General features: G+C 36.2%; 1 protein-coding gene across 2 annotated transcripts in view; it reads right to left on the bottom strand.

Annotated features, from left to right (window-relative positions):
• Nucleotides 1-862: 862 nt before the first annotated feature.
• SPATA22 (spermatogenesis associated 22) overlaps nt 863-16442 on the bottom strand; it is a 22775-nt gene continuing 7195 nt past the window's right edge. For both annotated transcript variants that reach the window (XM_045293482.1, XM_004716166.2), the window contains 6 exons: nt 16100-16160; nt 15876-15971; nt 12184-12523; nt 7839-7968; nt 4492-4589; nt 863-1119 (listed from right to left, as the gene is read on the bottom strand). In XM_045293482.1, the coding sequence (XP_045149417.1) occupies nt 928-1119; nt 4492-4589; nt 7839-7968; nt 12184-12523; nt 15876-15971; nt 16100-16160 (917 nt within the window). In that variant the 3' untranslated portion in view covers nt 863-927. The remainder of the gene's footprint in view (nt 1120-4491; nt 4590-7838; nt 7969-12183; nt 12524-15875; nt 15972-16099; nt 16161-16442) is intronic.

The following is a 16442-nucleotide window of genomic DNA, read 5'->3' as shown; positions in this document are numbered from 1 at the left end:
AAATTAATCTTATTTAAAGTTTCTTTGGGGAAAATCGGCATCTCTGTGTTGAGTCTTCTTATCCAAGAAAATGAAGCATAGTTCCATTAGTACAAGTCTATATCCTACAGCAGTATTTTAAAGTTTATTCATATATTTTCCACATACATTACTTAATCTTGGTTAAGTCTTAGATGCGTTTTTCTATTTTAAATGGTATTTTTATCTATTATACATGAAAATTATGGTAGGTGATATGTAAATAATATCTACTGATTATTTGGACTTACTAAGTTTTCTACTCTATCTCTTTACCAAATAATCTCATGTTTGTGTCTCAGTTGAGTTGCTAAGGTTTCCATATATTGAGTTATATCTTCTGCAATTAGTAATAATTATTATACTCAAATTTTTGTCTTTTGTCTAATGAATTTTCTGGGTCCCAGAAAATAAATTCCAGAAATGCATATATTTTGCTACCTTAACAAATGCTTTGTTTCAGTATTTGAAAGAACCAGTGCTTGGCACAGAGTAGATATTCATTAAATATTTTAAGATAATTCCATAGAACTAAAAGCTTAGTACAATGTTTAATAACAGCCCTTGATAGTAGAAACCCTTGTTCTATTCTTGAGTTCTCTAGGAATGCATCTAGTGTTTCTCCATTAAGCTTGATGCTGGCTATTGGGCTGAGGAAGGTGTAGACTTATCTATACCTACTTTATTGAATGTGTTTATCTGAAATCATTGGATTTTAGAAAATACATCATTTTTATAAAGCAATAAAATTACTTTTCAAAAACTTTCCACATTTAAAGGGATTGAAATAGTTTAATTCAACAAGTAAAATACAGAGATTAGTAACTATAAAGCCTTGGAGAGTATAATTCAAGCAATAATAAAAGTAAATGCTTTAACTTATTCTATTTCAACTTCCATCATCATTATTTAAATCTCATTCATTACGTTAATATAATACCTCATCTCAGCATCTACAATTTTAACAAATTCTTGGAAAGTTTTTTGTTCAGCGATAGATGCCGGTCTGACAGAAACACATTTGAAAATGTTCTTTTTCTGGTCATAGTTTCCCACACACCTATGAACTCGGCCTCTAATCAGTCTTGGAAGTTCACGATCCTGTTTATTAAAAATAAATAAATAATTAAAAGTTATTTACTTTATCTTCATTTTAATTTTTTTAAATAATCTGATCAATCAGAAGTGAATTATTCCATAATGCTGCAATTCCCTTGTATGAGCCAGGGTTCTACTGCTAACAAGACTAGAAATAGCCAGAAATACTGCCACAGAGACTAGGGCTCATTTGGTTAAGGCTTCTTCTAAGCTAGTTAGCTGCTGCTTCTGAAAACACTGAATCATCTCCAATGTAATGACACGTGAATGATCTGCTCAAAAGCAACCAGAATTACACTATTAGTAGATGGAAGAATAGATCGTTCGACCAATTTCTCAGCAGAAAACTAAAATAGCTGGTTGAAATACATTGTTCAACAGGTCTCTGAGCAGGCATCAGATACAAAAGCAGTGAGAGACTATGAAGGAAAGGAGCTCGGAAAGGATGAACGTCTAAGAGAAGACTTAATATTTGAGGGTAAGCAGAGTTTATAAAGCTGAGCTTTAAAAAGCAGAGCTTTTAACAAACTCTTGAGCTAGAGAAAGCAAAATCTTCAAGCTTTGACTTTTCCATTAACAGCCTAGCCTTTAACCCACCATGCCACCAGGAATCCTTCATTCACCATTAAAAAGATAGAACACAAAACCAAAATGAAGCACACCCATTAGAATGGCAATGATGAAAACAATGGAAACAATGGTACAACCACCACAGAAAACAAATCTGTGGTTCCCCAAAAAGTTGATAGAATCACCATGTGACTCAGCAATCCCAACCTTAGGTATATAATCCAAAAAGTGAAAACAGGGAGGTTCTTTCATTTTGTACAATAAGGAAAATGTGGAAACACCTGAAATGTCCATAAACAGATGAATGAGGAAACAAAATGTGGTGTATATATACAATGGAGTATTATTCCACCATAAAAAGAAATGAAGTCCTAATATATGCCACAGCAGAGATGAGCAAATTCAGTCCACGGTCAAAAAATAAATACTGTAATGACCTCACTTAAATGATATAAGCAAATATAGGGAACCAAAAACTCACTGCCATCAAGTCAATGCTGACTCAGAGTGGCTCTATAGGATGTGGTAGAACTTCCCCTGTGTATTTCCAAAACTGTAACTCTTTATGGAAGTACACAACCCAGGAGCAACTGGCAGTTTGGAACTGCTGACCTTTTGGATTGCAGCCTAACTCACAACCACTATACCACTAGGGTTCCTTCCTAAATATATAAAAAAGCAACTATTAGTAGAGGTTATAAGCAAGAGAGGGGATGGAAAATTTTTGTTTAGAGGGTACTGGGTTTATATTAATGATGGAGAAATGATTAGGGAAAGAATAGCAATAATAGGTGTTCAACATGAAGAATGTAAACAGTCACCAAATTATACATGTAGTAGTTATTGATTTAGTGAATGTTGTCTTTTCACCTCAATAGAAACTAAAAAGAAAGAAAATACACCACTAAGAGTGAAAACGCAAATTGTGGACTATGAAAAAATAATATGTAATATGTAATGATGTGGAGCTCATATCCAGACTGGCTTCTTTTAGCACTCCTTTAACTCATTTTTAAAAGAAAAAAATAGAAAAATGAAATGAATAAGATGCTTTACAAAAGAAAAAAACTAAGTGATCAATAAAGAAATGGATAAGTTCTCAACCTCAAATAGCCAGAACACATATTTTAAAAATGCTCTTACCCACAAGAATGTGGTGGTAAAACATTTTTAACTGTAAGACTGACAATACTAAGTGTTTGGCAAGAATGTGGAGAAACTACAACTTTCTTACATGGCTTGTGGCTATAAACTGATTCAATTCCTGGGAAAATTATTTGGCAATAACTACTATATTAGAATATATGTGTGCACTATGACCTGGCAATTTTACATCTGCATATGTACTCAACAGAACTGCATACACATGCACAAGATAAAGAGACACATACAAGAATGCTGATAAGAGAATTATCTATAATAAGAAAAACCCTGAAAACAACTAACATACTCAACAATAATAGGCTAGATAACTAAATTGGTATATATTCATATAACTTAATACTATGCATAGCAATAAGAATGAATGCATGGTAACTACATGAAATGACCTAGATGAATTTTATAAGCATTATGCAAACTAAAAGAATTAAGACAGGAAAAAACATACCATAAGATACTGTTTATGTAAAGTTCAAAACTGGCTAAAGTAAGTTATGACATTAAAATTAAGGATAGTGGTTGCTTTGAGGTGAAAGACAGAAGGAGAAAGGGGGCATATGGGGGTTTCTGGTTTGGTGGCAATCTTCTACTTAACCTGAGTAGTGCTCACTTTGTGATACATCAAAGAGGTGAATAGTTATGATCTATGCATTGTTCTATATGAGAAAAGTTTTTAAAAAGTCGAATCAAACCAGAGAAAATGAGAAACATTCAAGGTATTATAAAAATTAATAACATAATTACTATTTCATGATAATCTATATACCTGTCTTATCATTTAATCTCCATAACAGCCCTACTTTCAAACTAAGAATTAGTTTTCCCATTTTACAAATAAAGAAACTAAAGCTCAAGAAATTAAGTAGCTTGTCTAAAGTCATAAAGCTAGCATGGCATATTAAGAACTGGAATCTAAGACTGACTATTGCTGAAAGGGCAGAATTAAGGCTAAACTCTAAAAATTATGTTTTATGCAGTCCTTTTAGTGATCTCCAGTTTCTTGTGTTTCCCCAGTCTTTTCTGTCACCAGTGCTGTTCCTATACCCCAGGGCACTCTCTGCCGTGCCTCAGACCCAGAACCAGGACTATTGTACCCCACCTCCCCACCACTCTACATTCAGGTGATCAGAAACTACTTGGACCAAAGTTAAGTTCTTGCTTAGCTCAGGATTTTGGCATATGATACTCCCTCCGTTTAAAATGCATTCCTTCCCACTCTTTCCCTCCCCCATTACCCTCTGGCTTAGTTAACTCTTATTCATCCTAAAGATCTAAGATAAGGTAGGTTACAACCTGTCTCAGCCCCATCCTTCTTATCTATATCTAAGTACACTGCACATACTTCTATCATACCATTTATCATATTACTGTGCAAGGTTTGTTTATCTGGTCTTCCTACTTGAGACTAAAAACTCTGAGTGAAATAGTGATCTATTCCTAGGAATCTGCTGTATATATATTGTATAATATATGTTCAACTTCAGTCAAATTAATAAAGAAACTTTAATGTCCAAGTAAAGCCAAACAAAATGTTGAAACTACTATTAAACTGTTAACAGAACTTTCATTGTAGTAGATTTATAGCCTGCACATGTATATTTTATTGGTATAGTCTTTGCAAAGATTACTTAAACAAATACTCACTATTTCATAAAACACACAAGGCAGAGTATTTTTCCCATCTCTCAGAAGAAAAGTCTTTGAAGAATATGGGCCAGGAATAACAGCTGAGTCAAGAACACCTAAAAAAAATAAAACATAGAGGGGGGAAAAATAAATGCTCTAAAGTTCCAATAAAATCTAAGAAAAAGAGGTTGATATTTAAAATAACTATTGTCATGGAAACGTATCCATAATTATATTTATACAGTAATAAAGTATTTATTTTACTAAGGAAAATACTTCTGAAACTGGAATAGTAAAGAAAACAAAGTTTCTGATCTTACCATAGTGAATGAGGGGGGGAGTGCAGAGTGGAGACCCAAAGCCCATTTGTAGGCCACTGGACATCCCCTTACAGAAGGGTCTTGGGGAGGAGACGAGCCAGTCAGGGTACGATGTAGCAACGATGAAAAATACAACTTTCCTCTAGTTCCTAAATGCTTCCTCCCCTCCCCACCCCCACTATCATGATCCCAATTCTATCTTGCAAGTCTGGCTAGACCAGAGGATGTACACTGGTACCGATAGGAACTGGAAACACAGGGAATCCAGGGTGGATGATCCCTTAAGGACCAGTGGTGTGAGTGGCGATACTGGGAGGGTAGAGGCCGGTGGATTGGAATGGGGGAACCGATTACAAAGACCTACATGTGACCTCCTCCCTGGGGGACAGAAAACAGAAAAGTGGGTGAAGGGAGACATCGGACAGAGCAAGATATGACAAAACAATAATTTATAAATTATCAAAGGTTCATGAGGGAGGGGGGAAAGGGGTGGAAATGAGGACCTGATGCCAGGGGCTTAGGTGGAGAGCAAATGTTTTGAGAATGAGGGCAATGAATGAACAAACGTGCTTTACACAATTGATGTATGTATGGATTGCCCCTAATTAAATGATTTTAATTTTTTTTTTAATTTTTAAAGAAAACAAAGTTTCTGGCCCTGTCCAACATAGAAGGAGGTTATGTACCAAAATTCATACAATTGACAATAATGGGTCATCTTATTCCTTAGAAAATGTTATATAGAGTAGTTAACCCTGGGCCAGTCTACATAATAATAATAAATACCAAGACCTGCTGCCATAGAGTTTATCCTCACTGTAAATCTTTATGGGAGCAGGTAGCCTCATCTTTCTCTCACAGCAGCTGGTGTAGTTGAGCTGCCAACCTTGCAGTTAGCAATTCAAAGCTTTGCTCAACAGCGCTACTAGGGCTCTTTATAAAAATAAATACATATTTAGAATAAGTATCAAGGTTTAATGGGAATAAAAACATTCAATTGAATCAGAAGTCATGCTTTGGGTCTTAGATATCCAATTTATTGATAGTTTATGACTGTTTCACTTCTTTCAAATCTATATCTTCATCTATCAAATGCAAATAGTAATGCATACTTATGTTGAGTAATTCTTATCAAATGAGATGTAAGACAGTTCAATTTATTATAACAGAGTAAAAAGAATAATAGATTGATAATTGTGAGACTTGGATCACAGATTCATTTGTGCAGCTAACTAGCTCTATAGTCAAGTCTATTTTAATTAACTGTTCCATTTCCTGGCCTACTTGAAACAGTTGGATTAGATTTTTTTGTAGGATTCTTTCAACTTTTAACATTGTTAATCAGAACAAGATGGATGTAAGAAGAAAAAAAACCCTTTGCCTTAGTTCACATAAAACAAAAGACAAACCAAGTAACTAAAAAATCTTAGTAATTCCTTCTGCAAAAAGTTTCTTTTTCTCCACTCACTGCTTTGGAGTCCATTCCAAGTCATACCACGGTAGGATTGCCCCTGTGGGTTCCCAAGACTTTAGCTTTTTATGGGAGTAGAAAGTCTAATTTTTCCCCCACAGAGTAGCTGGTAGTTTTGAACTGCTGACCTTTCAGTTAACAGCACAATGTGTAACCACTATGCCACGCAAAACAAAAAAATTCTCTGCCATGGAGTCAATTCTGACTCACAATGACCCTTCGAGACAGGGTAGAACTGCCACGGTGGGTTTCTGAAAATATAACTGTTTATGGGAGTTGAAAGCCTATCTTTCTACCGAAGAGCAGCTGGTGGTTTCTAGCTGTTGGAAGTTCCAGTTAGCAGCCTCCTCTTTTTCTTTAAAATTCCCTTAAGTACACCTATTAAGAACCCTGGTGGCACAGTGGCTCAACTACTAACCCAAAGATCAACAGTTCAAACCTTCCAGCTGCTCTAAAGGAGAAAGTGGCTTCCGTAAAAATGTACAACCTTGAAAACACTATGGAGCAGTTTCACTCTGCCCTGCATGGTTGCTATGAGTTGAAATCAACTAGATAGCAATGGGTAGGAAGTACACCAGTTGCTGCTCAAATAGTATTAATAGCATTGTTGAAGTATTTTTGAAGTACAGTCTCATGCATCACTTAATGTCCACAATATGTTCTGTGAAGTAAGACGTAATTTAGATATTGTGCAAGCACCATACTATGTGCAGGCAAACCCAAACCAAACTCACTGCCATAGAGTCAATTTGGACTCAAAGCAACCCTACAGAACAGAATAGAACTGTCCCTTTGGGTTTCTGAAGCTGTAAATCTTTTTTTTTAATTAAAATATCATTTTATTGAGGGCTCTTACAACTCTTATTACAATCCATACATCAATTGTATCAGGCATATTTGTACATACATTGCCATCATTCTTTTCTAGACATTTACTTTCTATTGAGCCATTGGTATCAGCTCCTCTTTATGAGAGAAAAAGCTCTGTCTTTCTTTCAAGGAGCAGTTAGGTGGGTGTAAACTACTGAGCTGTGGTTAGCAGTCCAAGTACTACCACTACCACCAACGAAAACCAGAACCAAACTCACTGCTATTGAGTCACTTCCGACTCAAAGCCACCCTACAGGACAGCATGATACCGCCCGTGGGTTTCCAGGGTAATAATTGTTTACGGGAGTAGAAAGCCCCATCTTTCTTATATAGAAGCAATCACTGGATAACTAACACATTTTGTTAAGTCTGCCTTTATGTAGAATGTGCATGCAAACTGAAATCCTCAGGATATAATTTTCAGGTAATTAGTCAAATGGTATTCTTAGTTTATAGTATGTAATATACCTTTTTATACATATAAAAAATAACTTTTCAGTTGCACTAAGACATCTTAAAAATAATAATATAGCGATAATAATGTTTTCATGAGCATCAAAAAGTAGCACCCATGTATTATTGCAAACCATTGTATATAGATTGAATTTTGAATATAATGGACTTTACAGGGGTTGGGAGCATGGGAATATATATGGTTGGACATTGCCCATATATTATGTAGCACATGACTGTATTTTACTTACCCAACATTTCAAAAAGAAGTATAGCTTTCTGTGCATGTTCACGCCAGTACTTCATGCTTTCAATGACCACAGATATAATTCTTAAAGAGTTATCTTTTTCCTTAAGTTTTAATTGATATGATGAAGTTTCCTTTTGAGGAAAAACCAAACATTGCATTTATTCTTTATTTTTTTCATCATACACATTTACATTCTATATATAGATTCTCAATATAGGTTCTTCTACCCTAGGAAATGGGCAGATGTGCATAGAGAATTCTGAAAACTTTTAGCAATTACTTCCTTAAATTAAATGCATCATTATGTTACAGGAGAAGAAAACAGGTGCAGTTGGGAGGTAATTAATCAAGAAGAGAATTACTTTTATGAACATTCATTCATTCATTTGTTCATTAACTATTTTTAATGCATCATGGGTCCGAATCTGTGATAAACACAGAGTTAAACACAATTCCTTCCCTTAATGTTCTTACACTCTAAGGTAGCCAGACCATTTATTCATTAAGTCTAAGATATTATAAAAATTAATAACATGAAAATGACTCTTGATCACCTGCTATGTATCAGACTGAGGAAAACAGTAAGCAAAACAAAGTAGCAACTCTTTATAAACTTTAAGCCTAATGGGGAAATTCAGAAAATAAATAAATACACATAATATCAGGAAATAGTATATTCAATTCATTAAAAAAAAAAAAACACTGCCATTGAGTCAGTTCTGATCATGGAGACAGACTAAAGAGTTAGAGAAAGATAGGGTACTGTTTTAAATGAGTCGTTGTGTGAGAACAAAGGGAACAACAAAGTAAAGGCCCCAGATATCATTCATATTTCTGGAGGTCAGTTGGGAAAAGCACATGTGTCATCAAGGTACTGGTTTTCAAGGCATGGGTGCTGCTTTATGAGGTGAGAGAACATAGCAAAAAGTATCTCGTGGAACATTGTTTTCAAAGTACAAATACTTTCCCTTCCTTCTCCTGCCCAAGATTCTAATATGCCTCCACTGAGAATAAAGAACCGTTGCTGCTGAAAGCATAATGTTGAGAACCACTATGAAATATGCTGTATTACTCAGATTCCCAGTTAAAAAACAGAATTTACCAGAATTTGGCTCTTGTTTTGTAATCAAAAAGTTGGAAGTTCAAACCAATCCAGTAGCTCAATGAAAAAAAGACCTAGCAATCTGTTCCTATAATGATTCTGGCCTATAACCCTATATAGGGCTAGTTCTACTCTTGTCACATGGTATTACTATGAGTCAAAAATCAACTTTAAAAAAAACTGGGATGGAAAGGGGGAACCGATTACAAGCATCTACACATAACCTCCTCCCTAGGGGATGGACAGCAGAGGGGTGGGTGAGAGGAGACGTCGTATAGTGTAAGATAAGACAAAATAATTTTTAAATTATCAAGGGCTCAAAAAAAAACCAAAAAAAATTATCAAGGGCTCATGAGGGAAGGGGGAGCAGGGAGGGAGGGGGGAAAATGAGGAGCTGATACCAGGGGCTCAAGCAGAAACAAATATTTTGAGAATGATGATGGCAACAGATGTACAAATATGTTTGACACAATGGATGGATGGACTGTGATAAGAGTTGTACGAGCCCCTAATAAAATGATTTTTAAAAAACTCACTGCAATTGAGTTGATTCCAACTCATAGCGACCCTATAGGACAGGGCAGACCTGCTTCTGTAAGTTTCTAAGGCAATAACTGTTTACAGGACTAGATTTTGGGGAACATCTAGTGGTTTCCAATCGCTGACCTTGTGGTTAGCAACCCAATGTGTAACCACTACACCACCACAAAACATTAACAATGTTGAAAAGACTGTTTACACACATGAGCAGAGTTACAAGAACAGAGTGGTTAAACACACTATCTGCTTAATTAGCAACTATAAGAAGTTACCACTCCTAGGCTGAAAAGACAAAGGAATGCAGCTACTTCCAGAAACACAACTTTAAAACAAGCTGGGAGTGAGACAACCCAACCTATCCTCCCACCTTTTGATGACCTCCCAGTGACTTCCACTAGATGACCCCTACTAGAAGCCAATCAGGGTTCTCAAGATGATGCATGCAGTCAGAAGGGCAATTCAGCCTCCCAGAGCACAGGTAAGGGCAGAAGGTGAAGAATCTACTGAGCCAGAAACTGGCAAAGCAGAGACAGAGAATAACCAAGACATATAATATATAAAGGACATTTGCAAAGAATGAGAACAGTGAGCAAAGAGAGGAAGTAAAGTAAGTATCAAGAAAAATATAAACCAGAGACATATTAAAGTGCATGCCATTTTTAGAAAACTGTGAAGAGTATGAAATGTATAAACCACTGGAGAAGTTGTAAAATATGAAAGATAAGACTAGAAAGATAAGACTAGGATAGGACCAGATTATACTACACTTGAGCTTAGCCAAAAGGCCGAGAAGCGATTAGGACCAGATTATAAAGCAAACGGTTTTGTAACATTTTTTTAAACATGCCATGCCCATTCAGTTATGTATTGTGTATGTATTATGTATCAAAAACTCTGCTTTTGAGTTATGGCAGAGTTGAGTGGAGTAGTTGAGTACCATATTTTTACATAATGCACGTGTTATATGTTATCCGGAAAACTCACACAACCCAGCATTTTTTTTATTTAAATCATTTTATTGGGGGCTCTTACAACTCTTATCACAATCCAGAAACCATTGTGTCAAGCACATTTGTATATTTGTTGCCATCATCATTCTCAAAACATTTTCTTTCTACTTGAGCCCTTGGTATCAACTCCTCATTTTTCTCTTCTTTCTCCACCCTCACAAAACCTTGATAATTTATAAATTATTATTATTTGGTCATGTCTTACAATGTCCAACGTTTCCCTTCACCCACTTTTCTGTTGTCTGTCTCCCAGGGAGGGGGTTATAGTTAGATCCTTGTGACCAGTTCCCCCTACTACACCTGCCCTCCACGCTACCAGTATCGCCACTCTCACAACTGGTCCTGAGGAGTTTATCTGTCCTGGACTCCCTGTGTTTCCAGTTCCTATCTGTACCAGTGTGCATCCTCTGGTCTAGCCAGATTTGTAAGATAAAATTGGGATCATCATAGTGGCAGGGGGGGAACACAATAAAGAACTAGAGGAAACTGGCTTGTCTCCTCCCCACGACCCTTCTGTAAGGGGATGTCCAGTTGCCTACAGATGGGCTTAGGGTCCCTACCCCGCACTCCCCCTCATTCACAATGATATGAGTTTTTGTTTTTTGATGCTTGATACCTGATCTCATCAACACCTCGTGCTCACACAGGTTGGTGTGCTTCTTCCATGTGGGCTTTGTTGCTTCTGAACTAAATGGCCGCTTGTTTATCTTCAAGCCTTTAAGACCACAAACACTGTATCTTTTGGAAGCTGGGCACCACCAGCTTTCTTCACATTTGCTTATGCGCCCACTTTGTCTTCAGTGATCGTGTTAGGAAGGTGAGCAACATGGAATCCCAGCTTAATAGAACAAAGTGTTCTTGCATTGAAGGAGTACTTCAGTGGAAGCCCAATGTCCATCTGCTACCTTAATACTAAACCCATAAACATATGCACATAGATCTATTTCCCCATCACATATAAATATATTTACATATGTACATGCCTGTATTTAGACCTCTATAAATGCCCTTCCCAGCATTATTTTTATAAGCTCACTATGCTACCTGCTATATGTGTGGAATTTATTTACATGGGCACAGCATCTTCAAAAAATATATATAGTAGTTACAACAAAGAACGTATGGGCCTCAAAGCCAGAAGGATTTTCTATGTGGCCTTATACAGAAAGTTTGCTGATCCCTGTTGCAAAAGACATAGAATGCCATATGAAGAGTTTTCATATTTTCTGCAAACAATGGCTAAACTGCCATAGTCTCAATAATTAATAAATAGTGCGAGTTGGAACCTGGTAGGAAACTCTAAAGCCAAACTCACGGCCATTAAGTTGATGCTGACTCATAGCAACCCTATACAACAGGATAGAACTGCCCTTGTGAGTTTCTGAAACTGTAACTCTTTATGGGTAAAGAAAACCTGTCTTTCTCCTGAGGAAGAGTTGGTGATTTTTAACTTCAGACTTGCAGTTAGCATCCAAACGTATAGTAATTACAAAAGAGAGCAACAGTTCACACCCTCTAAGAAAATCTTTTGAAAACAGTCTTCTACTCCAATGCAATTAGATACCTGTGTTAAACAAGTAATATATGCTATGGAATTAGTTTTAAATGCACATATCTCTTTTATTTTCCCAATAGTTCCTTACTTCACATTTTAAAATATTTAAATAAGTTATTAACTCATATTTAAGTGTTACCTTGAGAGTATTTTTTTCTGGAGTATCAGCCATCATTTTTTCCTTAAATTGATTCTGTTGAAAATTGGACTTAAACCCCTGTAAAGCACTATTTTTGTCCTTAGCTCTCACTGTGGAGCTAGAAACATTTGATGAATGGGGTTGTCGGAGAATCTCGGTTTCTCTTTGGTGAGATAACTTCAGATGGTCAGTGACTCTTAATTGTTTCGGTTGAGCTCCCAGGCTCATTGGAGAAGAATTCATTCCGTCATTTGCAATCAGATTTGTTTTTTGGTACTGAGGCCTAAAATCATTTCTATCCCAAGTTTTCAAAGTGGTATTTTTGATGTCATCTCTGTAGCTGTAATAGTTTTAAAAGGAAAAAAATTATTTGTTTCCATATAATTTTTCTTAATTAAAAGAAAGAAAATTTGCATTTATATGACATTTTGTTTATGAACTACTTTGAAACGACTAGTTATAAATTCGAAACACATCATCACAACATCCTAAAATAATCATCTCTCTTTCCTGTTGAAAGAAAACATAATTTACTTGAAATCAAATAGTAAGTTACTGACAAATGCAGAACTCAAAGAGACCTGGGTCTCCTAACCCTGAATCCAGTGCTATGAAGTGAATTTTTAAAGTTATACCAGCTTTCACCCAAAAACCAAACTCACTACCATCAAGTTGTTGGCATGCCTATAGAACAAGGGCGACATGCCCCTGTGATTTTTTTGAGACTTTAATTCTTTACAGGAGTAGGGAGCTTCATTTTTCTCCCTTGGAGCGGTTGGTGGTTTCGAACTGCTAACTTTGTGGTTAGCAGCCCAATGTATAGCTGCTATGTAACCAGGGCTCCTTACCAGCATTCACATGACAGTAAAAATAAATACTGGCAGGGTAGATGGCTAATTGATTAGTTTTCCTTTTTTAGTATATAGCCTGCTAATGAATCTGTTGCAACATTTTATTAGCTGCATTAATCTTGCTGGTTGGATCAATTGATCAGAACATGATACCAAGGCCAAGACCAAAAATAGAATTTAACAAGCTACCTAGTTAAGTGTTCCACCAGGAAAAATTAATCGAAGTCATGAATTCTTCATCCTAAATTATTGTCCAGAAAATATTATAAGTATCACAAGATGACAATTAATACAACCTGAATCTTATTTGGGAATATCTAGGATAAATGCTCACTAGTGACCAGGAGAAGATTTTATGGGACCCATAATCTGAGGAGGCCTATTTAGGTAAAATTACGTAGAAAATTAGTTATGAAAATACTGAGAAAATGGCAACTAATTATACATTCATAAAAGCTGACTAATACACCACTACTACAATAGTCAGAAAAAATACATTTAGTAGTATTATTTATTGTCTGATATACCTCTGTAAGGCTTTTTCCCTTACACTGTTCACCTCTTCACCTGATAACAATTTATAATTTTATTTTCAATAACAGGAATAAAAAGTTGACATAACTTGTTATTATTATTCATAGTTTAAGGAATTTCTTTCAGCTTCACACCTTACTCGGAATAACTAAAAGAAAAGTTCACTACCATCAAGTTAATGCCGGCTCATAGTGACACTATACAGGGCAGAGTAGAACTGCCTCTGTGAGTTTCTAGGACTGCAACTCTCTGTGGGAGTAGAAAGCCTCATCTTTCTCCCTTGGAGCAGCTATTTGTTTCTAACTGCTGACCTTTCAGAGAGAAGCCCAACCCATAACCACTATACCACCTGGGCTCCTGAAATAGCATATCTGAACACACTCCAAAGTTTTTGCTCACAAGGGGCTTCTAACCTGGGGACAAGTGGCGGGAGAACTATAGCCCTCTGTTCTCAGTGGGTGTGCTTCCAAACACAGATGCTGCCTCAACAGCCAATCCAGCCTGACTAGGTTCTGAACACCTTAACAGGTCATAAGGTCTAAGTTGTAATGGCTCCTGAACAGGGCAAAATCTTTCTGCTTGGCAGAAAAGATAGGGTTCAAAATGTTTAATGAGATTCCCCAGGAACGGACTAAATGCTAGGATTAGATGGATATGGGAGTAGGGCTAGCCACACATTGGCCACACACTGGCCCTGCTCAATATAGTGGAAGATATCAGCACTTAATTAGACCTGTTTTCTGTTCAAGCTACTACTTTCTCCCTTGACCCTTGCGAGAGAATATGCCTTTAAGGGAAACAATGTGAATGAGAGACCCTGACACACCACTATATTAAGGGTAAATTCTGTGCTAACTCAAAACTCCTAAACTATACAGACACATGCAAGGGAACCTCAGAAAATTGGGCTCTCCACTTTGGAGGAAGAAGCCACTCAAAGCCTTCTGCACAGCTTCTGCTCGATATTGGAGGGTAAAGAACAGAAGCAGAACCTGCAGCGTAGAATCAATTAAAGACTTTCAGATTATCACTGCCTGCTTGTTTCTCTGATGTTTTCTGCCCTCGGATTTTCTGTTGTATACCAACTCTCTGATAAATGATAACCTCTATTAGTTCAAGTTGGAATATACAATAGAGGTTGCCTATCCAGATGACAATCCATTTCCTAATTATCTACAATGCCTGCCAGATGAATTTACCCTGACATCTGCAGCTGGAATTCTCTGCAAGAATCATCCCAAACCACTGAAGAGGACTCTTCAAGCCCTGATCCTGAAGAAAGTGACTATGCTGAGGAAACAGCATGAATATTGAAAAATAAATTCCAAATATTATATGATTCCATTATACTTATTATACTTATTAACCACTATATTAAAAAGTAGGATCCCTGATGGTTAAAGGACTCAGCTTACTAACCAAAAATTCAAACCCACCCATCACTCAGGGCAAAAAGGATGTGATCGTTGGCTTCCATAAAGATCCCGGCCTTAGAAACTATGGGGACAGTTTTACACTGTCCTATAGAGTCACACTGAATCAAACTTAACTTAACGGCAACAAGTATTAAAAAAAAGTAGTTTCCTTCTTTTTATGAAATACAGTATCTTTTTTAAAATAGGGGTAATACTTCTTCACAAGGTTGTTGTACATATTAATAATGATTGATACATGAAACATGTGAGTGAGATTCTTTCTAAAATTATTTCCTTCAACAGTCTCCACATCAATAACTAGTAATAGCATAAAAATAATCCATGTCCCTTTTCTGCCTAGTTGTTTTTCACAATTTTTAAATCGTAGGCTTAAATCCCTATGACGTGGCCCAAAAGTACCCACACGATCTTTTGGACGGCCCTCTTCATTTGTCAAGCCCCTACCACGCAGATGCAGTTGCATGTCAGCCTCCATCTTCCTTTTTCAGTCTGTCCCATTTACCTTGGACCCAACTGTCTGACTGGGTAACAATGAGCATTCTATTTGATTCTCGATACTCTTCTGTTAACAGTGAGAAAATTAATGATCCATCAACAAAACAGTAAACTAATAGTGACAAATATTTGCAAAATGAAGAATTCTTTGGAAACATAATCACTGCTAAATATGTCTATTTTTAAAGTTTATGTAACATGGTCTCTTAACTTCTTTTATAAAGCATTGCTTGTAATACTGCTGTAGCTAGTTAAGTTTAGAATTTTCCCAAATATACTTCTTCTTAAGAAAGAGGAGCTTCTGAGAAGAGCAGGAGATGAGGGCAGAGGAAAGGTAAGAAGGAATAAAGTAGAAACTTAAAAAAAAAAATCATACCTCCAGCCACTCTGGTTTCTTTCAGTTTCTGGCTGAATAGGTTTAGAAGTAGAATCCTGACTTCTCAAGGGACGAGAAATTGAATGTGATATTTGCCTACAAAGAAATACATCTTATTAAATATTAAGATTTTGTTTTCGAATTGAAAAATGTAACATATACACAAAATAATAACATCAGCCAGTAACAGACATTCATTCACTGGTTTATACATTTCCACATACCCTGTGTTCACTGTTTTTGATAAAGGAGGCAACTCTGTATTCATAGCTTCCCAGGCCCAATCTTAAAAGATAAATAGCAAAAATACAAGTAAGATAATAATCTTCAAGATAATTATTTCCTACTTTTTTTATTTGTGTGGTTTAAAAACTTTCAAGAAAAATCTTGAAGATTTAGACTTGTTCTTCAGAGTACATTATTATTTTTTCTAGAAATCTATTATTTTAAGTGTGAAAATAATACCTTAATCAGTATCTTTCATACAAGCAATACAAGTATAGTGCTTTGCACTTCATAACATTAATTCAGTCTAATCCAATGTTTCTGGAACTTTGGCTACGACCC

This window comes from Echinops telfairi, unplaced genomic scaffold (assembly GCF_000313985.2).
Source record: "Echinops telfairi isolate 266 unplaced genomic scaffold, ASM31398v2 ScPeMD7_2010;HRSCAF=2546, whole genome shotgun sequence".
In the NCBI taxonomy this organism is placed as follows: domain Eukaryota; kingdom Metazoa; phylum Chordata; class Mammalia; order Afrosoricida; family Tenrecidae; genus Echinops; species Echinops telfairi.
Note: the sequence above shows the minus strand (reverse complement) of the source record. Positions and strands in the feature narration are given on the sequence as shown.